This window comes from Rhineura floridana, chromosome 4, assembly GCF_030035675.1.
Source record: "Rhineura floridana isolate rRhiFlo1 chromosome 4, rRhiFlo1.hap2, whole genome shotgun sequence".
Taxonomy (NCBI): Eukaryota; Metazoa; Chordata; class Lepidosauria; order Squamata; family Rhineuridae; genus Rhineura; species Rhineura floridana.
The window spans coordinates 134,972,639-134,999,155 of record NC_084483.1 but is presented as its reverse complement, the minus strand read 5'-3'; the positions used below and the strand labels follow the sequence as shown (position 1 = coordinate 134,999,155).

The following is a 26,517-nucleotide window of genomic DNA, read 5'->3' as shown; positions in this document are numbered from 1 at the left end:
GGGATGACTGAGGTAGAAAGGGATTACTTCCTGGAGACGCTGGAGGGTATAGGAGGTGTGGTGGGGTTGTCTCTGCAGGTCTGGGTTGCAATGGTGCTGGTAAGCTTGGTGGCGTGCTGAGAGGCCTATCTAGATCTATAAGTTGTGGAGGGAGTGAAGGTGGGCTGGTGGGCCTTGACCTTCCCTCATCTAGCGGTTGTCTATACGGCGGCGGTTGCCTATATGATGGTGGGGCACTAGGCAAAAGTTCATCTTCTTCTGTTTGTGGCAGTACTGGTTGGACTGGCTTGGAGATGGGGCCTCTTTGCATCATGACTCTCATTGCAATTGGAGAGGGCGGATCTCGGTCCAATTCTTGCCACATTAAGGCATACTGGATGGAATCATGTTGCTTTTGGTCTGTGAGTACTTTTAGGACTTTAACTATTGCTTGAAACTTAAAAGTGCCCTCTGGGGGCCATCCGGTCCCCAAGGTGGGCCATAGTTTCTGGCAATAGAATATTAATTTGTCTCTTTCTAACGGGTATTGAGTTTCTGCCTGTATAATACTGAACCTTTTGAGGACAAGCTGTAGTGGGGTGTCCTGTTGTTGACTCTTCCCTAGCCTCTTGTTCCTGGCCTTGGAACCCGCTCCTCCCATCCTGGGGGCTCTAAAGAGGACTGTTAGGGCACAACAACACTCGCGACTTTCGCTTCGTCCGTTTCCCGGTCTTTTCCCTCGCGGGAGAAAGAAAACGCGGTAATAGAACTCCGCTTTCGCTTCGAGGTAATTACCACTGTGGATACGCTTTGTCTCTTGCACACTCACACATACAGCACTCCCCTCCAAGGTTCGATTTATTCTCACCTGTCTTCTGGTATCCTGTCTGACCCGCTTGCGCCGGCAATCAGAAGATTCTGGTCTCGATTTACTGGAGGTCCGGTAGCGATACTCTGGTGTCTCGATTGGCTCGCCGCAGGCCTGGATGCAGGCCAAACAACTTGGACCTGGAGCACTCTCATCCAATATTCTGCAGCTCCGTACGAGACAGCAGAGGTCGTCTAAAAGGACACTCCTGGCTGGCTCGCCAGTTTTGTTACAAAAGTAGCCAGGCCTGGATGCAAGCCCGACCGATAAAGGCTCTCAATTCCTTGAGATGCCAATAAGGAATAGAGACGAGACCAGATCAGTACAAAGTCTTGCCTTTATTAAAACCTTTGCAAAGGGAGGGCCCCAATCAAGTGGCTCTCTCGAATAGCTGACAGTCATCATATTTATAGGCTATAGATGCGTCACATACATAGTATCAAAAATGCATAGCTCATTAAGAATACATCATTGTTTAATTTCTCAGCATCTGTCTATTCTGGTCCACTTCTCTGTTCTCATCTTCAGACTTCCTTTATCCTTGACCTTTGGTGCTACAAGCTGGGAATAACATTTTTAATTGCTAGCGAAGCAGATAAGCGAAAAACTCCCATACTTTTCATAAGCAAGGAAAACAAGCATAAGTTTCATTTTGCATTATTTGATTTCATTATAACATTTTAATTTTAACTCATTGTAACAATGCCAACGCCGCCACATGGTTCGCAGCCCAACATTTCCTTCCTGCAGATTGGCGGCGCTGTGCTGGAAAGTCGAGGGGGTAGTTCAGCTTCACTTTTGCAAAGCCCGAGGGAGTTTAGGTGGAAAGAGTTTGAACCATGCTGAAATGTAAAAAAGAAAGAAAGGAACAGGAGTGAAGGAAGGCAGTTTACTGGGGGGGAAGGGGCGAAAGAAAGGAGGGCTGCAGCAGTTCAGGAGCAGTCAGTCGGAAGTTGCTTGTTAAGCTGACAGAAACAAAATGGAATTCATGGAGAATTTAGTGGACGGAAAAAGGGGAGTATCTGAAAATGACTATCCATCCCCCAGCACAAAACATCGGAACAAAGCACCTACATGGGGAGTAACACTGCGAAGCGGAGACAGTTTTTTCTTCACTTTTGGCATTATCTCCAGATTGGTCTAATGCAGATTTAAAGGGGAAAACTGCGTCCTATCTTCTCTTAGCCTCTAACGTCATGTGACCCCTGCAAATTAAACGGGGGTGCATGTAGCACCAATCTCAGAGTAACTTGCCGTGTGAACGAGCCCTCACTGTTCTTCCCATTTCCAGTGCGTCCCACCGCTCTCTTCTGAAAATGGGGGCACATGACGCTACTCAAACCCACCCCTTTTACTGTACAACCTAGTGGGAGCAGCTTGAGTGTTTTTTTAAAAAAAAATTCAGCTTCAAAGAGATTTTGCAAATCAACTCATTCCCTCTCTGGGTGTGGCTAATGGAAACGCTTTGATCTGGTGACTAGTGTGTTTACAGCCAGAGTCTTTTGCTTGGTAATTTGTTCTTCATCCCTTTTATAGTCTTTGTTTTGTGATTTTAGGAAACGATGATAACAACCTCAACTCCATCTTTTATGAACACCTGACAAGATCTCTGCAGGAGTCTCTTTGTGGAGATTTGATTCTTGGACGCTGGGGAAACTACAGCTCTGGGGACTGTTTTATTTTGACATCTGATTATTTGAATGCCTTTGTTCACTTGATTGAAATTGGAAATGGTCTCGTCACTTTCCAGCTCAGGGGGCTAGAATTTCGAGGTAAGCACCGATATAGCTCAAAGAATAGAAAAAAACAGAAAATTCATTTGCGATATGCCCTTCTCATAATTAAACCTTATGCCAACTTCAAGTCTGGGTAGCAGCACAAAATTATCTATCTGGGCTGTTGCTACATCAATTAAAAAAAATTGGGCACACTTCTTTTAGTCATAAATTGTTGCCAGTACATGGTGCCCTACGGGTATTTTGGACTACAACTCCCATCAGCCTCAGCCAACACAAGAAGGCACCAGGTAGCTGAAGGCTGAATTAGGAGATGGTAAAGATGGTGCTTTTCCTGGAACAGAAGTATACTTTGCTCATTGCAAGGCAGAAGCGCTAGTGTCTAATCTCAAGTGTGCAAACACAAGACAGAACGGTGGTTTTACATTGGATTAGATCAGCGGTTCCCAACCTTTATGAGTACGGGATTCCCTTTATAAGCTCAAACATTTTTGTGACCCTCCCACGCTAATTGTAATTTTAGCCTATGTTAAGTGAAAAAAGGTGTGTGGCAAAGTCACACCTCCAAATATTCCTTCCCATAAAAAGCTCCCTGCAGACAGGGAGGTGTTGCTTTCTTTTCTTAAAGCAACAGTTCATCAAATTGGTATCCCCCTCCCCCACTCACATAGTCTGAAGATGTACAGTCCGGTCTCCCAGCACCAGTGGGTTGTAGTGTGGGACTAAGATCCAGGTTCAAATCCCCACCCAGACATGAAGCCCACTGGGTGACCTTGGGCCAGACACGGGCTCTCAGCCTGACCTATCTCACAGGGTTGGTGTAACGATAAAACGGAAAGGAGGGGGGGAACCATGTGCACCACCTTGAGCAACTTGGAGGAAAGATGGGATACAAATGCAATAATTAAATATATTTCAGCTGCAGTATGTGGACCCCAGCCTCAGCAACCTGCTGAGCTTTTAAATAATAATAATAATAATAATAAAAGAAGCAGTGTGGTAATGGTGGGGATGCTAGATTGTGAAGCCAAAAGGGTGGATAGGGGTATTAGTGCTTTTAGGCTTTAGGATGATCTGATGCACTTGGAGAATGAGAGTGGAGCAGATCAACGCACACGCACACAAAAACACCTGCCCCTCCAGCATGCATCTGCAGGTGTGCATGCATTTGGGCACTTGGGAGGGGGGAAGCCCTCAACTGCCGCAGCGTCTTGGACAGAGAGATGGGGGGACGGAAAGTAGGTGGAAGAAAGGAGAGATGCTGGCACTTAGCCTCAGAAATGGGGGGCGAGCAAATCCTGACCTTCCTCACTGCTGCTTGGCTCCGTCTGGGCCAAATGCGAGATCTGGGCAGCCTTGCAAATAAGAATAATTTTTTAAAAGAAATGGCAATGAATCTGGAGCCAGGAAAGCAGGCAGGCTGGCCGCCAGGAAGGAAGGGGGAAAAAAGCCTTTCCTCGCAGCCTTGCTTCTTTTTGCTTCACGAAAAGCCCTCTCCTCTCGTTCTGAGCAAGGACGTCATCAGCAGCAGCAGTGCGAGGAGATGGGAGACGGTGATAGTAATCCCCTCTTCTTCCTGGTAGCTCTACCCTCAGCCTCCTTTGCAGTCTGCCACGTGTTTTATAGGCAGATGCCTGTACTTGGCGTGCCTGATGCTCTGGTGCTTCAGCAAAAGTCCTCCCTTCTCATTGATTACTACTGTATATAGTATCATTAGGTATGTAGCAGCAGCCAACCTTTATCTCAGTTATCACGCGTTTGTGTTGTGACATAAACCAGACATAAACCATCATAATCAGCTGCAATAAGGAGGTTTGCAGCAGGGAGAAATGAAGCTTTATTTACTCCCTCACTGCAGTAGAACTACTAAAGATACAGCACCCCTTTTTTGGCTTTGGTGGGGGTGAAAGTTTAGCCATAAGCAGGTACTTACTCTATTTGGTGAATCCTGAATGTGTGGTGACATCTAGCACAGTGTTTTTCAGTCAGTGGGCCTGCTCCACCCCTTAGTTGTGCCATAGCCTTTTGGATGGACCAATGCTAGGACCAGCAACTCCTTGCATGCTGAGTAAAGGCGGCTCAGAGACAGAGAAGTTCAGTGGGGGGCGGGGGGGAAGATGGAGGATGGTCTCCACTTTCTGAGGAGAGAAGCCAGTGAAGATGTTAGAGGCAATTAGGAAGTGAGATAAAAGGTTAATATTTATTAATAATAATAGTAAATAAACTGGGAATAGAAAGGAATGGAATAAGGGACTAAATTGTGGAGTTGAGAAAAAAACTGTGCAGTTGAAAAGTTGATAATGTGCAGTTTGAAAAGGGGGGAATTGAACATATTAGGTCTATGTGTTTATTAAGAACTTAAATGACAGACAATGTACACAAATTATATGAGGGTGGAATGTGCTCAAGGTCCTTTTATAAAAGACCTTTTTTTTAGCAGGACCCTCCTCTTCACCGTCATCCTTGGCACGTAAGGCTTCATCACATCCATGTAAATACTAGGGCTGTGCACAGCCCTCCTTATCCACCCTGTGTCCCCAATCTATGGGCCCTGGGAAGGCCAATCCATCCTGTCCTGGTCACTGCTTGTTCATGGATGGCTTCCCTGCGTGCAGAGAAGCCACTCATGGTGGAACAGTGCCCCGCAGGTTAGAATTCTCCTGCTCATCAGCTGGTAAGTGGGAGGATACATCCTTTGTGGTGCTGGTCACTGCTTGTTTGTGGGCGTCTTCCCTGCATGCATCCAGCTGATAAGCAGGAGGATTCCATCCTGCAGCATGCTGGTTGTACCCTCCTGCTGGGGGGGGAGGTGCAGCATCTCCTCCTTCCCCCACCTCCCACATCATATTTTAAACTCTACTTTAAGTTAAAATGGGACTTTTAAAACCCTTAGCTGCTTCCAAAGTTACAGCAACTGCATCACGCTGGCCTTGGGGAGGTCTGCCGGGGAGAAGGAGAGATCAGGTGGGACAGGTACCCACTTTCTCCTGTGAAGAGGTGCCTCTTTTTCCAGTTTATCCTTCTTCCCGTGCAAGCCTGCCTCTTCTTCTGCCTGATGCCCCATCCACTTATATGGATCACTCTGAGCCATTGAACCTGACCAACAGAGATCCAAGGCTGTCTGAACCCGACTCGGCTAAGTCTTACATGCCTCCAAATAGGCCTGATTTGGCTCAGGCCTCAGCCTAATCAGGCACACAGCCTAGTAAATACCCTTGAAGGAGTCCTGTTTTAACCTGTTAGTTCCTGAAATAAGGCAGATTCATAAATTTTATTTATTTATTCATTATATTTGTATCCTGCCCTTTCTCTCAGTAGGAGCCCACAGTGGCAAATGAATCATCAGTGTATAGTAGATAAGAACTACTGGCTCATATGGGGAAACTGCCACTGATACAGGGTGTATGCAAGGAGCAAAGCACACTTTGTGTTTGTTTGGCTTTTTTGTGTGTGTGGTGTGATAGTAGTGCAGTTGGAAAATCTGCTTAATCCCCTCCCCCTGCAAGAGGGTCCAGTACATATTCAGAGCTTGGGAAAGTTACTTTTTAAAACTACAACTTCCATCAGCCCCAGCCAGCATGGCCGCTGGATTGGGCTGATGGGAGTTGTAGTTCAAAAAAATAACTTTTCCAAGCTCTGCATTTACTCTATGGCCATAATTAAAAACTCAAGCAGCCTTCACCATGCATATGAAATTTTGTTCAAACAAGAAACCACCACACCATTCAACTTCAAGGAACCCTCTACATGTACAGTGGGACTGAATACACAAATTATTCCCTGGCATGAAATAAATGAGCCAATCCTGGTTTGTTCAGGTCTCCATATATGCGCTGAATTCTAGGCATGCACAATGGAACTCCTACATCAGAGTTATTGATTGATTACATTTATAGCTCACCTTTTATCCAAGAAAATCAAGGTGGTTTATGTTGCACCCCTTTTATCCTCATGAGGGAGGTTAGGCTGAGAGATAGCAACTGACCCAACATCATTCAGTGAACTTTGTGACTGAGTGAGGATTTGGACCTAGCCCAGTCCTAGCCCAACACCCTAGTTAGAATTAGGGAACCTTTTTCAGCCTATAGGCCACACTCCATCATGGGCAACTGCATGGCAGTGGTGGGTGAAACCACAAGCAAAAGTTGGTAGAGCAACAGATGTGTCTCTTACATTTGTATAGTTGTATTCCATGTAGTGCAAAGGTGAACATTCCATCAATGCAAGGATTTTTCCTTGAGCAATGGAACTTTTTCCACCTCTCCTTTCCCCTTCCCCCTGCACACCCTTTTTCCCTGGGGCTTCCACCAACCCTCTGGAACAGATTTGGGGATTGGCGTTGGGTGCATGCAGGGGGGAAAAGAGGGAATCCCTTTGTACTAGGTGAAGTTATTCCACTTCTGCATGAACCTATTTATTTATTTGATTTATATCCCGCTCATTCTCTCAGTAGGAGCCCAGGGCGGCAAACGAAAGCACTAAAAACACTTTGAAACATAATAAAAACAGACTTAAAATATATTAAAACAACCACCATTAAAAACATATTAAAACAAAACATCTTTAAAACATTTTTACAAAAGCTTTAAAAACATTTTAAAAAAGGTTTAAAAATATATTAAAAAGCAATTCCAACACAGATGCAGACTGGGATAAGGTCTCTACTTAAAAGGCTTGTTGAAAGAGGAAGGTCTTCAGCAGGCTCTAAAATCTAACTGAGTTCCACAGACACACACACACCATTCTCCAACTAGGGAAGCAAGAGGCGTGATCACAGTCCAAGGATACAGTTCAGCCAGGCAAAAGCACTCAAGGAGGGTGTGGAGCAGAAGATATGAATAGTGTGGCATGAGGAGAGTGTGCCAAGGGCCAGACAGTGGGTTCTGAAGGACCACATTCAGCGCCCAGGCCTGAGGTTGCAGGGAATGTACCAAGAGCCAGATAATGAGGCTTGAAGAGCCACATTCAGCTCCTAGGCATAAGATTTCTCAACTCTGTTCCAAATGTATACTACACTTACTCTCGTATGTGACCAAAATGGCAGCTTGTATTGAAATGTACGCTCATGGAATTCCATTGATTGCTCAGATTTTATATAGAACAAGTATACAGTCAGCACGTTTTTTTCTAGAACAATCTTGACCTTTGTATGCAAAGCAGTCTTACATTTTTGGGGTCTTGTTGGTGAACATGTTCCATCTGGATATAACAGATCTATAAAAACACAAAGAGCACTCTGGGTTTATCTTTTAGATATTCAGAAAGCTAAGGGTCTGCCATACACTTATAAAATGTATAGCCCTTATTCTTCATGTAAGATAAAACATTTGGATGTAATTATGTTTTATGTAATTTATGCCAGGCTGCCTGAAGCATAGAATTTAGCATATTTTACTTTATAAGGTGAAATAAACAGTATGTATCTCATCCACTCTCTTGAGCACAGATAAATTGACACATTTTATTCACTGCTGTAGCTCTCCCTCTTTGTTTTCTAATTGCCATTTATTAAGTATTTGAAGGAGGACCAAGTATTAGCTACAAACAGTTTCATTTGCTTTGATCTCACCAATAACTGTGTTTGTGCTTCTTCTTTTTTAAAACTCCAAGGGACATACTGCCAGCAAAGAGAGGTGGAGGCTATAACAGAAGGAGATGAGGACGATGAAGGCTGCTGCTGCTGCAAGCCAGGGCATTTGCCTCACTTGCTATCATGCAATGCGGCTTTTAACCTTCGATGGCTGACATGGGAAATAACACGGACTCAATATATCCTGGAAGGGTATAGCATTATTGACAACAATGCTGCAACAATGCTGCAAGTGTTTGATCTGCGAAGAATACTCGTCAGATATTACATCAAGGTAAAGCGGTATCTGTCATCATCTCTAGGAAGAATGATCTGTAATCTGGCAGCTCAAACTGTTATTATTGACTGTTATCGGTCAATAACAAATAGGATTTGGTGCACTGGCCATTGCATTAGTGTAATATAATGTATCACAGCACTGGCACACATACATTGAAACACACACAGAGAGACATATATATGAGCATAGGAGAGTCCTGCTGGATCAGGGCAAAGGCCAGTCTAGTCCAGCATTTTGTTATCACAGTGGCCTACCTTATGCTTATGGGAAGCCCACAGGCAGGTCCTGAGCATAACAGCTCTCTCTCCTCTTGAGATCTCCAGGAACTGGTATTCACAGGCATACTGCCTCTGACAGTGGAGTTACAACATAGCCACCATGGCTAGTAGCCATTGACAGTCATATCCCCCATGGATTTGTCTAATTAACAGGCCCATCTCCTCCCTGCCATACAGATGCAACATTGTGATGATGACAAAAGATGAGTATTATCTCAAAATAATATCTACTTGACTGCAAAGGGCCATCACTGAAACAGCACCCATAAAGCTATAATTTCTTAGTACCCACCAAGCGGGCACACAGAGATGATTAGGCATTGTCATTGACCCACCTCATCAATGCCTGCATGCCCACAGATCATAAAGGTCAACGAAAGGACAATGAGCAGCTAGCATAGCAAATGCTAGGCTATCCCATTAAGCTATCAAAGAACGACTTCTGTAACAGCCATTTCCAGTAAGATCAGGCAACTAGTCATAATTTTAGCAAAAAAATATTGCAGATTAAGTCACATCATGTTAGGTTTTGGTCGTCATATTTAAAGAAGCATTTGTATTCCCTTCCACTTAATTATAGAGACAGTAGATCAGCCTTTCCCAACCAGTGTGCCTCCAGATGTTGTTGGACCACAACTTCCATCTTCCTGACCATTGGCAATGCTGGCTGAGGCTGATGGGAGTTGTGGTCCAACAACATCTGGAGGCACACTGGTTGGGAAAGGCTGCAGTAGATAGAGTTTATGGACTACTTTTATCAGCTAGTGATATTGACTAGTAAAGACGTGTTGGAGATACATTTCTTGAGATGTTACTCTCATTTCAATGACTGCCAGAGAATATACAGTCTTCTTTATCTGTTCCTGATGAATATCAAATTTACTAATTGGGAGACTGAGTCTAAAATGAGGTGATTGCAGTAATATCCCATCTGCACTGAAGCAGTGGCCAATGTGAGAAACAAGATGCTGGGCTATGGCTTTGGTCTGATCCAGCAGAGCTCTTCTTATGTTCATAAGGAGGAAGGGCCTGAGAATAGCAGATACCACTCACTAGTTGTAGGAAATAACATGTGGCCTGAATATGTGGAGGACTCACTCAGTAATGGGAATTCACAGTGAAGTGCCCATACAATGCATTCCTAAGTAATATACTAGTATCAACATGCAAGGCACTGGTATATACAGTCCCGAGACCAGGTCATATTTGGAGATGGCAGGTGTTGCCACCACTCACCATATGCTCAGAGGCACATTACCAAATTCTTCCAAGCTACACAGCAAGTGGATTGGACTGTGAAAGACCAACCCAAATAGTGTTTGCATTTTTACAAATGTGTAGGGCAGTACAATATCTCAGAGAGGAGGTCAGGTCTCCTGCTCCCCTGGTGCATTCACTATAACTGCCCAATTTCCCTGCTTTTTAAAGTTTGATAGAAATATCTGTGGGCTATAGTTACGTTCTTAAACCACAAGGTTTTTTGCCTATTAGTGAATTTCTCTGCTTTTTAATCTGGGAGGTAAGAAATGGGTTCTTGTGCAAGTTTGCTGAGAATGGATTGATCATTTGCATGCTTATTGGGTTCAGTGGGATTTACTCCCCTGCAATCATGCTTAGGATAGGTGAAACTGATCCCAGGGGGTGAGGAGGGGAGCAGGCAGGGAGGGAAACAGGCAGAGAGGGGAGGAGGAGGGCAGGTTTGATCATTTGCATGTTTATTGAGTTCAATGGGATTTACTCCTGTGCAATCATGCTTAAGATCAGTAAAACTGACCATGTGGGAGGAGGAGGGGGATGGTAGTGGGGAGCGAGAGGAGGAGGAGGAGGAGGGGGAGGGGATGGGTGATGGGGGAGGGGAAGGGAGGGGTGAAGGAAGGGGGAGGAAAGGGGGAGGAGGGAGGAGGAGTGGAGGGCAGGATTGATCATTTGCATGCTTTTTTAGTTCAGTGGGATTTACTCCTGTGCAATCATGCTTAGGATAGGTGAAACTAACCTGGGGGAGGGGCAGGGAGGGGAGGGGGAGGGCAGGAAGGGGGAGAGGAGGGGAGGAGATTGGATGGGTGGGCACTGGGCAGAGGGGAAGCCCCTTTCCTTTCCAAAAGGAAAACATTGTGAACAGTATCCTTCTTTTTCAGGGCTCCCCCCCCCACCTTTTTATTCTACAGCAGGCACATGTAGCCTCCCGCTCTAATTTAACCAAAGCTGTCCCTGGCCACATCCACACCACACCTTTATTTCACTTTAGACAGTCATGGCTTCTCTCAAATAATCCTGGGAAGTGTAGTTTGTGAAGGGTGTTGAGAGTTGCTAGGAGAAGCCCTGTTCCATCACAGAGCTTCAATCAGAGCGGCTGACTGTTAAACCACTCTGGCCGCTGGAGCTCTGTCAGGGGAATAGGAGTCTCATATCAGCACCTTTCACAAACTACAGGATTCTTTGGGGGAAGCCATGACTGTCTCAAGTGAAATAAAGGTCTGGAGTGGGTGTGGCCCCCTGATTAGGCAAGACTAGTAGCTGTGAGTCTGGCTTTTAGAACACTGACAGTTGGTTCTTACTGAGCATGCCCGGCCTTATCATTGAGTTCAATGCTAAATTTCTTAAATTAATTAAAAATCACCCAGGCAATTTTTTAACTTTTAAACTGCAGAACATGAAGGTCAGGTACTCTGTGAACATGGCTGATTTTTAATTAATTTCAACAAATTTTGAGAACAATGACAGAAAAAAAGTCCAAAAGGGCTCTGGGTTTTTTTCCTCTCTTTTTAGACTTTGAACTCTCTATTCTCTCTGACTGTTTTGTTTATCGCCATGAAAATTGAAAGGGTTGTTAAGCAAGAGTTTCTGAGTTCAGGACTAATCCACAGAGCAATAAAGATTGCAACATGTCTCATCCTGGTCTTTATAAGCCACCCAGAGAAGCTCTCTATGCTTTCAGAGAGATTTTTCTCACCCCTACTGGAAATAAGCGGGAGTTATGCATAAAAGGGCTTTTTCTATTGTGGCTCCCACCCTGTGGAATTCCCTCCCAAACAATTCCCGTCATGCCCCCGCTATGATGAGCTTCTGCCGGGCCTTGAAGACCTGGCTCTTCAGACAGGCTTTTGGGGTGGGTTAGGTTTATTACTACTGTTGAGATTTTAATGTTTTAATGTATTTGTATGTTTTTATTCTGTACATCGCCCAGAGTGGCTGGACAACCAGCCAGATGGGCGACTAATAAATCTAATAAATAAATAAATAAATAACTGTGTGCTCTACCATCAAGCTATTGCTCACCCATTAAGCAGTGACAGTTTCCTTTGCATCTTTATTTAGAAAATTGATATCTAAATTAATGTACTGTGACAACTAGATAATATCACAAACTAGGAAGATATTATCCTGCTCTGCTGGGATTCTGCTAGGGAAGTATGACCAGGTATGACCAGAGCCTTTCAAACCAAGGACAAATCAGGATCCTCAGCAGCTCCCATTGCACCCTGCTGGATGAGCTTTGAAAGATGTTGTTTCAGCAAAGGAACAGAGTCGTCTAAAGACTGAAAAGGTCTTATCTTCCAGTGCCTTCTGAGAGAGCATTCTGCAATTGTTCAGTAACTTATTCTGCAGCCAGATACTCCTGTGTGGTTGTAGAGCAGGAGAATCATTTCCAGAGTCTGAGGATGGTGGGTGAGCAAAGTCCTCAGCCTGGGATGGTGTAGAAGGGGCTGCTGAGGGCTCCTCCTTGCTCCTCCGAGTTGGGTGACTTGTGAGTCATCTGAAGCTGAGTCCTCCTCAGAGTGGCACTAGGACCCAGATATAGGGGACATGATAGATACTGGTATTAAAGATTAAACACAGTATGATCTCAGACAAGTGGAATGTTTTCACTATTCATCCTTTATAATGTTGAGGTTTAGGCATGTGTTTGTACACAACCTATATTTAAAATTAATTGAGAAGACTAAAATATAGTGAAGCACAAGAGAAGGAGAATCAGAAGTTAAAGACCTAATGTTAAAAATCAGGAATTTATGTTCTTTTGAGGAACACATGCTGCTATGTAAACATATTGGAAGAGCAGAAGAAACATCTACCTTCAAAATATTTAATTTTATATTATCATATGTCTGAAGATTTCACATTTATCTTTGAAACAGTGCTAAGCAGTTGGATTTTTGAATGGATTCCCTTTTTTCCCTACTTGCCATTCACTTGACAGCCAAGGGGGTTTGGAGACTATTTCTCCACATAAAAAGAATCTTCTCTAATAAAGTGGGTCAATTCCTGTAGCCTTTCTGCATATATTTTAAATAATTTCCTGCCTGGTTACTGCAGGTTATTTATTTCCTCAGTGCCTTCACATTCACCTTTCAATTTATTCATTTAAAAATATCTTTAAAGAAGGCAAAAGTCTGCTGCTGTCTTTGAGTGTGGTGGGTTTTTTTAAAAAAAATCCATTGTTTTTGCATAGCTCTTCTTAAAAGGCTCTGTGCTTATCACACTCTGCACAAAAATTCTGTCCTTGTTTTTGTATCCATCACTCTGCTTTGTTTCTGTACGCTAAGTAGGGGCCCTTTTCTACATTTAATTGTTAATTTGAATATGCAGCTGAGAGGGTGGTGCCCATGAATTTTAAATAGGCTCAATCATAATACTTGTTCTATTGTGCCCTTTATACCGCCAAATTTTGCAGTTGCTCTTTCCATTCATTTGATACATTTTCATCACCCCCTTTACCTGTGATCCATCAAAGTCTCAGGGGCATCAAAGATGGGAGGGGGCACAGAGTGGCAAAAAGATGTTAGAGAGAATCACTTTATTCTCCTTAGATGGCTTGTTTCTCATCTTTTCCAGTAATTACGTAACTTCTGGTTTCACATGTTGTTGAAACAAGTGATAACATTTTTTTACTTTTCATCAACAGAGTATTATATACTTTACTGTCAGTTCCCCCAAGATCCTACACTGGCTAAGAGATGAGTCATTCCAAAAGACACTGCAGCCTTTCTCCAAATGGCATTATATAGAGCGTGACCTTGCAATGTTCAATATTAACATTGATGACGACTATATCCCCTGCCTTCAAGGAATCACCAGGGCAAGCTTCTGCAGTGTTTACTTGGACTGGATTCAGTTCTGTGCTGTAAAAAGAATGGAGGTACATTTATCTCTAATGTGGCTAATTTTATGGGGTGCTGGTGTTCTTTACCTGAATTTTTATTAAGGATAAATGTACGGACCAACATTAAGAGTCCTTTTTCCAAACTGAAACAGGAAAGGTTATCACATTGAAGCACAAGTTATTATAATCAGTTATATGTTATGGTAAACATGGTACTTGTTTTCATAAGAACTGGGAAGAAAATGGGATGATGATGATGGTTACACTTGAGATGGGGAAAGTGTTTGGGGGAGGATGGGTCTGTGTGTTAGAGTACGCATGTAGTTAGTTACTGGTACAGCCTGCTATGGAACTGTTTGAGCCCAGACAATTTTAACAAAAGAACATTGTGTTAGCACAGGACAAACAGGAATTGACAAAGCAAAGATAAGAAACACTGGTCATTTTTTTCTGTACCTTTTCTTCTGAGAATAAATAAAAAGATGCCTATTATAGCTTTAGTTGAAAGAGTGATCCAGTAAACCACACACTTAATTGTTATGGAATTTAAGGACTTTAGTCTCAAAAACAACAGTGATACTTTCCCCCCCAACTTTTATCACAATTCAATCAGTTTTTGCAATGTCGATGTAGTTTTCCTTTAGGACTAATTGAAAACCTTACATATTTTGCAGCCTATAGAATGTGATGAAGATTCTCCTTTAGTAACCCTTTCCTTTGCCCTATGCGTTTTGGGTAGAAGAGCACTGGGAATAGCATCACATAATATGGCCATCAGGTAATTTTACATCAGTATCACAAAGGTTTGCTGGTGGCTCAGAAATGTACATTTATCTGAAACTGGTTTGTTTTTCCATTTATCATGCAATGTCATGAGGGTGTAGAAGAAACAAAAGGAATAGGTGTAAAATCATTGTGAAAACAACCCTTGGCAATGTTGTCAAAGAAATGTGTGCAGTTATGAACTGCAGTGTTTGCAGCAAAGCTGATACAATGGAATACAAAAATTAATTATTATCTTGAGATTTAACCATGCCAACTGATACAACTTGTTCCAATGCTACCAAATATTCTGGATGATTTGACAGAATTTGAAAGAGATTGCATCGTGTTTGCTTTGGTGATTTACAGTGCAAATATTTACATTTTTACCTGAAAGGTTATCCCACTGTGTTCATTGGGACTTACTCCCTAGTAAGTGTGTATAGGATTATAGCATTGAAAAATCTTTCATGTTTATTTATTTATTTATTTATTTATTTATTTAATTACATTTTTAGACTGCCCTATAGCAGGAAGCTCTGTTACAAAGTTGAGGCCATCTCTCACTATCCTACCCTTCCTACCAAAGAAGCCCAAGGCAGCAACAGCAAAATGTTAAAACAGTACAATATAAAGTGAAATAAAAACATATTTTAAAAAATAAGAAACCATGTTAAAACTTCTAAAATATTTAAAAGCAATCGAATACATGTTAGAGCACATTACAGAAGTCCAAGAAGGAGGCCACTGGAGCACAGGCAACTGAGGCCAGGCTATCTAGGTCCAGGAACAGCCGTAACTGGTGAACCAGCCTAAGCTGGGCATAAGCACTCATAGTCACAGAAGACACTTGAGACTACAGTGAAAACCTGGGAATCCAGGAATACTCCCAGACTACTGCCAGACAATGAATCTGTTTCTTCAAGGGAAGTGCACTCCATCCTAGGACAGGTCATACTCCTAATTCCTGGACATGGGAACCCCCCACCCACAGCACCTCCAGCTAGTCAGGATTCAGCTTCAATTTATTAGCTCTCATCCAGCCCTTCACCACTTTGAGACACCTGTCCAACACCTTCACAGCCTCTCCTGATTCAGATGGAATGGAGAGATAGTGACAGTTGAAGGGACCCACAGCTCAAAAGCCATGGGGCCAAGCAACAGTGTTCTAGTACTACTTTCTGGTGATGACCAGGAAGTGATCCATCCATGACAATGAAGTAATAATCATCCTCCCTCCCCAACCACCAGACCCTTACCAATCCCCTCTGAGGAAAAAAAAACAGATCTAGGATATGGTCTGCAGTGTTGGGTACATGATATACTGAGGCAACCCATGGTTGTCATGACAGTCATGAACTCCTGAGCTGGCCCATGCAAGGTGGAGTCAATATGGAATCAATATGGATATTGAAGTTGCTCAGATCCTGGGATTCTCCAACATCACACCAAATACTGCCTCCACCAGCTCCGTTAGGGAGGTTGTTGGGCAGCAGGGTGGATGATATACACCAGCAAGATCCTGGTTCTGTCTCTGCCACCCAGCATCAAGTAGAAATGCTCAAATCTAAGCTCTTGAATGCCATGAGTCAGTTCGCACATTGCCCTGACATGATGGTCTTATGTGTTACGTAGTGTAATTCTATATAGAACCAACACACCACACTTTCAGCACAAGGTAAAGGCTCACCTCTGTACCTTATTGCTTAGGTACCAGGGCAATATGTGAACCATGACTCACAGCTAAGACCTAGGCGAAGAAAAGAATAATGTTACTATGCACAGTAAATGTATGTAGGATTTAGCAGACAAAAAATAAGATCAGGCCTCTAATATATCTTGTTTTATGTTGACACTATTCATTAAGAAGCCATTACCATTATACGGCAAAATTAATGTTTAGGGAGCAATGCTGAGCTGTATGCTACATCAAAAGTGAAGTTTACATTATATATGTAAGCTGGCAATTTGCATTCATTTACACATGAATTATGTCTAATCAATTAATGAGAATATTTCAATGGTAAGCCGTGGTAGTAAATATTCTTATGCGATGTATGTAAATAACATTTCTGTTACCTGTCACTGTAAATGTCAGTAGAAGTCAAACATTATCTTTCAAATTATGCAATGTATTTGCTAATTAAGAAGAATGGCATTGCTATGGAAAGCATACATATAGTTGTAGCTAAACAGCCTTTTATAGGACCCAACTATAGAAGTTAATTCTGATATAAGATCACATCACCAACAGTAAGTCATGCTGTAAATGAGTCTGTTTTTAAATCATAGATTTTATGCAGGAATGAAAAAGAAGCAAAACTAAATATTTTAACTTTCTGGGCTGGAGTTGCATGGCCTGGCTGGAGCCTCAATTGCTTCATCAAACCTCTTTTAACCATCTGTTCTAGCCCCAGAGCCTCGTCTGCAATATGGAAATCATAATAATGATCTACCTACCTTACAGAGTGGAAGCAAGGATTACTCAGAATGTAAATAGGAAGGGATTTGAACATTCTGAAGAGTTATGTAAATTGTAAACATAATTAATTAATTTAAAGAAACACCTTACCCCCACCCAGTAATTAAGCATTGTACATGGTGGACCTATAAGTGAGTTGAGTTCAGTAGGATTTATTCACAAATACATGCACTAAAGTTAAAATAAAGTTCCTCTGTTTTGTCCATGGGGCCTGCTTCTTTCCCCCCTCCACCTGATCAGTCTTCCCCACCCCAGACAGACAGACAAAAAGCAGATACACACACACACACTTTGCTTTTCCAAGGAAGCTAGGTAAAAGATTCAGTAGAATTAAAATGGATCGTCTTGGATTTGCATGATTTTAAAGGGAGTCCCCCCAAACCACCATCAAATTAAAGCTTACATAGTTAGAGTAAACATTAAAAATTACAGATCTAGTGCTTGCCAGTACCACACACACACACACAAATGATCCAAGGGATGGAGCATCATGGATGTTTATGTTTTCTACATAGTATGACAACAACAAATCATAGAACATATGTTTACACAGAGGTGACATTTGAGTTTTTAAGGGGATCTCTTGTAAACACAGGATGATCTATAAGGATCTGTGCCTTGAATCCATGATTTTGTGCTATGACATTACTGGAAAGCACTGGATCCATTATTTTTATGGCTCAGTCCATGGAGATAGTTGTGACCGTGGTGGTGGTGGTGGTAGAGAACCTATGAAAAAATCACGTAATTTCTAAGAGGATCTGTTTTACTGGATCCAACATATGTGTGCATCTTTTCCTTCTCCCTGTCTCTCTCTTTGGCTCTCCATTCTCTCTCCTGATTTGTGCGGCACCCCATTTTCCCCCTTTGGCCACTTCATTTTCCTTCTCCCAGGTTTCCAGATTGCTCCTCTTTCCATTATGCCGCCCTTTCACTCCATTTTCTGATTAGCTGCTCAGGTGCCAATCTGAGAAACATAGAGACCTGAAACAGGAAGCAGGAAAGAGTATTGCTGTTTCTACTTCCTACTTCAGCTCTACGTTCTTCTGAAGTGGGGAAAGGTAGGCACCCTCACCACTTCATGATAAAGGAGGCAGGCAGTGGGGGGCAGGGAGACTCAGTGTCTTTCTGGGCACCATTGTACCCATGGGCACCATATTGGTGACCCTAGCTTCAGTTGGTGCAGAATGCATCATCTAGAATATTTTGGATCATATTACATCTACTCTCTGCCAGTTGCATTAGCTGCCTGTTCGTTTCCAAGCTCAGTTTAAGGCATTAACCTTTAAAGACCTTGCTCTCTGGGCCCTTGGTGAGAGTTGTCAGATTAGTTAGTACCAGGGACAAGCCATTTTATATGGTGGCCCCATATTTGTAGAATGTTCCTCTTCAAGGAAATGCATATAGCCCCTTTTTGTTCACCTTTAGTAGAGCCTTAAAGACTTTTTAAAATTCCAGTCTGTATTTGTTTAATTTTTGGTGCTGAGGTTTAACAATTGTTTTATCTACTGCTGCTGCTATTTCAATGCTATTTTTATTGTTATTTTATTGTACTTTCATAATCAGGAATTTTAGTGTATTGTTAAAGTCACATAATTATGTTGCAAAGCACCTTGGGAGAATAATTTTCCTGAAAGGGAGGTTAAAAAAATCCATAAAGTAAAATAAAATAAATGGGCTAACAGGACCAAAGAGGAAAAAAAGCCCTAAGGGGGGCTTTGAGATTAAGAAAGCTCCTAAACTTCAATATAACCTTATTAAAGTCTTCAAAATAATGCATGTTAGACCAAGGAAATGCAATAGATTTGAACTAATAGATATGCCATGCATTGAAAAGAGAAATTTACTAGTTCCAAGTAACAACTTTGGTGCAGCCATGAGATTTGCATATTTTATTTCTCATCATATGACATTGAAAGACTATAAAATATTTAAAATAATTGAGCTACATAATTGTCTCCTATTATTTTGTTCCTGATGTGAATCTGCTTTGCTGTTAAGAAGTTCAAGTTGCTGAACTGGCTGTTTTCATTTAGGCAGACTGAGTCCTCAATGCATTTCTATAATAAGCTGAATTATCCCTAGTAATTGTGAACGTGGGTACAATAAAAAGCTTTCACCCAGAGCTCTGTTGTTGCAGCTGATATCTCACTGTTACCATAGCTGTTAATGTTATTAGTGATATTATATGAAAATGCATGCCGCTAGTAATGAATCCAAACCCCACTGTATAAAAAGATATAAAATAAGATGTTCCCTGCACTGCAATCAATACTACAATTTTCTTCTGGTCCTGGTACTTTTTTCAGAGTAAAAGACTGCTCTTTGCACCTAATTGTGAAAGTTACATATGTTGATGGTTGTAATATTTTAAGGAACTTTTGATGCCCACATTTTCACATATTCAGCTGTGGATCAGTCTGGGAAATGTGTGGTGTGGATGTCATTTGCTATGATATAGTTAGGGTTTTCAGGTCTCTGGTTTTTGCCCGGAGACTCGGATTTTTAGGGGTCCTCTCCGGGTCTCCAGGGGAGTCACCTTAATCTCTGGACTCTTAGCTTTCACTTTAAAAAATGAAATATCTAGGTGGTCTGGTTCAAAAGATATAAAGCAAAATGTCAGCCACCCCTCCCCACCTTCTGTTAGTACCGACTGCTCTGATCCCTGGCCTTTCAGGTTTTTAGCCAATAAGTGAAACCAGGGTTGTGATTGACAAGATTTGTTGACCCCCAGGCAATACCTAAACCACATTTCAAGTTCTGAGAACAGCTTCCTTTTCCTGCTTGTCTCACATCAGGAATTCAGTAAATATATAGCTTTCAGCAACATAAAGAGTACTTTCTCTGTACAGGATTATGACTTTGCCTGAGAAAACATGCATAGTATTGCACTACATGAGAAGATTACAGCAGGATCTTGGTAGGCATAAAAGTGTACGTGCAGGGTTTTTTTAATTACTTGCAAAAATTGCATATTATACATTTTATCTCTCAAATAATTCTTGAACAGAAGTTTTAAAAAGTATACATGCTGCAGTATCATACTTTTCTAATTCAGGAGTCAAGCAAGTTTAAATTTTACTGGACTGTTGAAGAGGACAGTTTATTTGTCTTATTCCTAACCTGTTTTGAAAATCTTCCCAATATGAACTTTTTCTGGGAGTAAAGCTGCAGTGCAATTCCACATGCCTGGGAATTAACCCCATTGAATTCAGTAGGACTTACTTTTGAGTAGCATGGTAAGGATTGTGCTGAAAATCAATGGGGCATTTGAGTGAACATAGAAAAGGATTGTATTCTAAATCTTTCTCTCCCTCTCCCTATTATATGGGGTGTATGTATTTTTACATCCCCAGTGTGTGTGTATATGAAATATTTCCAACAACCCTGTGAGGTAGGGTTGGAAACCAACAACAAGAAATAAAGCCATTTAAAATCCAGTAGCCATAAACAAATATAAAACAGTTGCAAAACAGCTTAAAGTGGCATGATTCTGAGTTTTGGATTGGGTGAATAAAGTTCCTTATCATTGAATTGCAGTCCTGTGCATGTCTGAGTAAGCCCCATTGAATACACTGGAACTTGCTTCTGAGTAAACATGTATAGGATTGCACTATAAATATCTTTGCAAATTATGTAAATAATAAACATCTTTGACATTCATGCTTATATAAATATTTCTTCATACAATGTCTTGATATGTATCTGATTTCACACTATGATTGTAAATTATTATTTCCTCTACATTTTAAGTGTGCCCTTCTTCCTTGGGGTAGTCATGGTTCCCCTCTGTTGTTTTCATCCTGAGGGGCAGATTAGGCTGTGAGATGGTGCATAGCCCATGGTCATTCAGTAAACTTAGCTTATTTCCATTTTAATTATTACTAGCATGGTTTATACGCAGGCAAAGTTTATGAAGTAATACAGATCCACATAATATATTTAAAGCACATCCAACTCGCATTTAAAGTGCATGACTTCCCCCAAAGAATCCTGGAAAGTGTAGTTTCCCCTGCACAGTTATAGCTCCCACCACCCTTAACAAACTACGGTTCCCAGGATTCTGTGGTGTGATTCATGTCCTTCAAATGTATATTGAATGTGCTTTAAATGCATGGTGTGGATCTGCCCTAGTATGCTGTGCATTGATTAGTGAATTGAAAAGAACAATTTTAAAATATACTTTTTAAACAGGGGAAGCACATTAGCTCAGTGGTAGGGCACACGCTTTGCATGCAAAACTCCAACCTTCAATATCTGGCCTGTTGCCTGGAATCCTAGAGAGCCAATGCTAGTTAATTTCATCAGTACTGAGCAAGATGGTATCAAATGGCCTGACTCGGTATAAAAGAGGAAAAAGACCCAAGGGCCACAGTGACTCCGAAAGTTATTTTTGTATTTTATTTACAACATTTATATAGAACTTTATTGCAAAAAAACTCAAAGCCGTTTATAGAAGGGATTAAAACAATACATTTGTTGGCAAAAACAGTTAACGACAGGTATTTAAAAACATTCAAAATAATAAAACCAACAATGAGTTAAAAACTGATAAAAAACATAATAGCTTGTGCATGCCTAGGTAGGCTTGCCTAAACAAAGATGCTTTTAGCAGGTGCCAAAATGAGTACAATGAAGGCGCCTGCCTAATGTCAATAGGCAGGGAGTTCCAAAGCATAGATACTGCCACACTGATTTCTTACAAGAGCAGAACAAGTACTGTACTATGTGGAACCCATAACATGGAAAGCACACCTTGAACTTGGCCTGGTAGCAAATTGGCAACCAGTGCAGATTTCTGAGCAGAGGTATTATGTGCTGATAGGTCTCACTCTTGTAAGCAATCGTGCCACAGCATTTTGCACTAACTTCAGCCTCCGGGTCAGGTTGTACTGCATGGGGGTTTCTGTGACCTTACTAGACTGGCTGCTAGGATTTTTTTAGTTTTGGTTAGGAACCCTGACTGGTTGTGGGGTGCTGAGTTTTCTGTCTTACTCATAGGAATCATGTTGTGGTTGGTATAGTAATCCATCTAGAAAATCATCACTGTCTTTTCTTTTTCTTTTTCTATTTGCATTTCATTTACCTTTAAATGAAAGGTGACTGTCCTGTCCTGAGGACACTTAAACCCCGTCTTGCCAGAATCAAGTAGGCTAGATTAAATGTTCCTTACTCAGGCTCTCTCCCCTTTAGGATGCACACCTTAACGTGGTGAGGGGGTTTGAGAGTGTTGAAGAAGCTAAGAGCAATGCCATCAGGAGCCTAGACCAAGAGGCTAAACTCCTGGAATGGTCAAAGCTGAGACACCAGACAAAGATGCATCCAAACTCAGAGGAAGGCAATGGTAAACCACGTCTGAATACTTCTTACCATGAAGACCAGGTCAGAAGGCACTCACCAAGCTACTGGGGAAGAATGAAGGACTAATGCTGTGACTAATGACACAGCTGGGTCAAAGCCAAAAGGAAGCCCAGAGGCTGATGCGCACAGATGCGAAAGGAGAGTCTGGAGTTGTACGATGCACGCAATAGGAACATGGAATGTGAGAAGCATGAACCAGGGAAAGTTAGAAATTGTCAAGCAAGAAATGGAACGTATCAATATTACAATACTTGGAGTGAGTGAATTAAAATGGACGGGAATGAGACATTTTCAGACAACTACAAAATATTTTATGCAGGAAATGAGAAATTAAGAAGAAACGGGTTTGCTTTAATAGTGAGAAGTGATGTAGCAAAAGCAATTAGGAGCTGCAATGCAAGGTCTGAGCGAGTGATATCAATGAGATTAAATGGGAAACCTATTAACATAACCATCATCCAAGTCTGTGCTCCAACGGCATCTGCAGAAGATGAGGCATTGAAGAGATTTTACACAGAAGTACAGGAGGAAATTGATCATACACCAAAACAAAATGTTCTGATAATCATGGGGGACTGGAATGCAAAAGTAGGGAACAGAGAAGAACTAGGAATTGTGGGGAAATGGGGCTTAGGAAACAGAAATGAAGCAGGAGAAAGATTTATTGAATTCTGTGAAGCCAATAATTTGTTTTTTGTGAACACATTTTTTGAACAACCGAAAAGAAGACTGTACACGTGGACATCACCAAATGGTCAGTATAGGAATCAAATTGATTATATAATTGATACCAAAAAATGGAGAAGTTCCATACTTTCTGCAAAAACAAGACCAGGAGCAGACTGTGGTACAGATCATGAACTGGTCATATTGAAAATCAGAGTAAAGCTAAAGAAGAACAACAAAGCAATCATAATGCCAAAATACAATTTAAATAACATCCCAGAAGAATATAAAGATCAAATAAGGAACACATTTGAGGCTTTCAACTTAGTTGACAGAGAACCAGAAGAACTATGGAGAGAAGTCAGAGACATGATCAGGGAAGGATGCAAAAAGACAATACCTCTAATTAAAAAGAGAGAAAGACCTCAATGGATGACTGAATAAACTCTTAAAATGGTTAAAGAGAGAAGGAAAGCAAAAGCAAGGGGAGAGAGAAACACGGTCAGAACCCTAAATGCAACCATACAGCGACTAGTATGTAGGGACAAAGAGAACTATTACAATAGTTACTGTACAGAAATAGAAGAGGACAACAAAAAGGGAAGAACAAGAGCCCTATTCCAAAAGATTAGAGAAATGAAAGGGAAATTTAAACCAAGAGTAGGGATGTTGAATAATCAACAGGGAAACACACTGACTGATCGAGATGAAATAAAAGGAAGATGGAAGCAATACACTGAAGAACTCTATAGAAGAGAAGCCAGGATGACAGATTCATGCATGGAGGAACTGTATGATGAGGAACCAGAAATTTTAGAATGTGAGGTGAAAGCTCTCTTAAAATACTTGGAAGAAACAAATCACCAGGAACAGATGGCATACAAATAGAGTTGCTACAAGCTACTGAGACTGAATCTGTCCAAATTTTGACAAAATTTGTCAAGAAATATAGAAAACTAAACAATGGCCCACAGACTGGAAGCGTTCAATATATATCCCAATTCCAAAGAAAGGAGATCCCAGGGAATGCAGTAATTATTGAACTATTGCCTTAATATCCCATGCAAGTAAAGTAATGCTCAAGATTCTACAACAAAGGCTCTTACCATATATGGAGCGAGAAATGCCAGATGTCCAAGCTGGATTTAGAAAGGGAAGAAGCACCAGAGATCATATCACAAACACAGACAGGTGCTGCTGCAAACTGCACAGAGTGACTGAGCCATGCTGGGCTCAAGGTGCAGGGGGAAGAGGAAGGAAGGTGGGCAAGACGGAGCAGACAGCAGGACTGTGCGGCAAGTGGTGGCCTGGGTGACCTGCAGATCTGCTTCATGAGAGGCCTCAGTATAGCTACCATGAGGGGCCTCTCTTTGCTCCAGGCTACGGGGGCATGAGGGAGGCCAGGAAGCAACCTAAGCAGGGCATCAGTGGCAGCAGCATTCTGGGCGGCCAAGCAAGCAGAATCATAAGCATCATAAACAGCCAAAATGGCAAGGCAGCAGTGTTTGGCAGGGCCAGCAGCAGTGGGGGACTGCAGAGGCACAGGAACAGGCAAGGCAGGCAGATAAGGAGCTCTTGGGCCCATGGCGGCTGAGGTGCACCAACGTCTGCAGGCACTGGGGAGTATTGCTAGGGAGGGATAGAAAAGGGAGTGACCTGCCTCGGGGGGAATAGTTTGAAAGTGCCAGGGCAGTGAGGATGTATTAAAAGTTCTAGGGGCGGGGAATGATTTGAATGTGCCAGCGGTAGGGGTGGTGGTTTGAAGTGCCAGAGGCAGGGGGCACAATTTGAGTGTGCCACATGCAGCAGGGATTAGGGTTGCCAGGTCTCCGGTTTTCTGCCGGAGTCTCAGGGAAAAGGGGGCCGTCTCCGGCCTCCGGCAATACTTTGCTTAAACTGGATGATCTCTGGCTTTTTATTGTCCCCCTCAGCCATGCATGCGTGATTGACACACATGCGTGACGGGTGTGGCTGGCCGCCTTCCCGCCCTTTGTCATTGAGGCAGGGAGAGCTGGTGCCGCCGGGGCCGGGCTCTGTCTTCTGAGGCGGCGAGGCCAGGACACTCTGCACGTGCCCAGAGATGCCCTGCGGCCGAGGCCAGAGGTGCAGCCTGTCTTGGACAGGGGCGGGCGGGAGCGGCAATGAGGGGCTGGCCCTGGGCGCGCGAGACGGGCGCTGCTTAAAAGGCCGGCCGGTCGGGCGAGCATGGCGCTGTCATTCTCCCTCCTGCTGTGGGCGCCGCTGGGCGGGAGTGGCCGCGATGGAGTTCGGCAGTGGCGGCGGCGGCGGCCGTAGCATCTCTGGCTGGGGGGGGCCATCGCGGCCAGTGCCGCCCAGCGGCACCCACAGCACGAGGGGTGAAGCAGCCGGGCATCCTCAGGGCTAAGAAGGAGCTGGCCCCGTCTGGCGTCCACTGCTGCTGTGGGTGGCAGGCTGGAGAGAGAGAGAGAAAGAGAGAGAGAGAGAGAGAGAGAGAGAGAGATGCTGGAGAAAGAGAGAGATTCTGGAGAGAGAGAGAGAAAGAGAGAGATGCTGGAGAAAGAGAGAGATGCTGGTGAGAGAGAGAGAAAGAGAGAGAGGCTGGAGAGAGAAAGAGAGAGAGGCTAGAGAGAGAGAGAGAGAAAGAGAGAGATGCTGAAGAAAGAGAGAGAGGCTGGAGAAAGAGAGAAAGAGAGAGATGCTGGAGAAAGAGAGAGATGCTGGAGAAAGAGAGAGATGCTGGAGAAAGAGAGAGATGCTGGAGAGAGAGAGAAAGAGAGAGATGCTGGAGAGAGAGAGAGAAAGAGAGAGATGCTGGAGAAAGAGAGAGATGCTGGAGAAAGAGAGAAAGAGAGATGCTGGAGAAAGAGAGAGATGCTGGAGAAAGAGAGAGATGCTGGAGAAAGAGAGAGAAAGAGAGAGATGCTGGAGAAAGAGAGAGATGCTGGAGAGAGAAAGAGAGAGATGCTGGAGAAAGAGAGATGCTGGAGAGAGAGAGAGAGAGAGAGAAAGAGAGATGCTGGAGAAAGAGAGAGATGCTGGAGAGAGAGAGAGAAAGAGAGAGATGCTGGAGAAAGAGAGATGCTGGAGAAAGAGAGAGATGCTGGAGAAAGAGAGATGCTGGAGAGAGAGAGAGAAAGAGAGAGAGGCTGGAGAGAGAAAGAGAGAGTTTGGCCCTAATCCTCAGTTTCTTACTATTTCCTCTGGATAATTGCACTGCTGGAAACGGACAGAATCATCATGTAATTGTCTTTTCTTGACAGGATGTGGGAGTGAGATTGAAATGACAACAAATAGGAATGTGTGCCATTGTTCCATTTTTCTGCACATTTCCCATCTCCCCAAAGCAGCCTTCCCCAACCTGGTGCCTTCCAGATATCTTTGGGCATACAGCTGCCACCAGCTAACATCTGGAGGGCACCAAGCTGGGGAAGT

General features: G+C 42.8%; 1 protein-coding gene across 1 annotated transcript in view; it reads left to right on the top strand.

The window, feature by feature from the left end:
• The window catches only part of PCNX2 (pecanex 2), a 262,726-nt gene that overhangs the window by 186,398 nt on the left and 49,811 nt on the right, over positions 1-26,517 (top strand). Inside the window, exons 25-28 of the mRNA XM_061624508.1 lie at positions 2,404-2,619; positions 8,194-8,447; positions 13,635-13,868; positions 14,507-14,610. Coding sequence (XP_061480492.1) covers positions 2,404-2,619; positions 8,194-8,447; positions 13,635-13,868; positions 14,507-14,610 — 808 coding nt within the window. The remainder of the gene's footprint in view (positions 1-2,403; positions 2,620-8,193; positions 8,448-13,634; positions 13,869-14,506; positions 14,611-26,517) is intronic.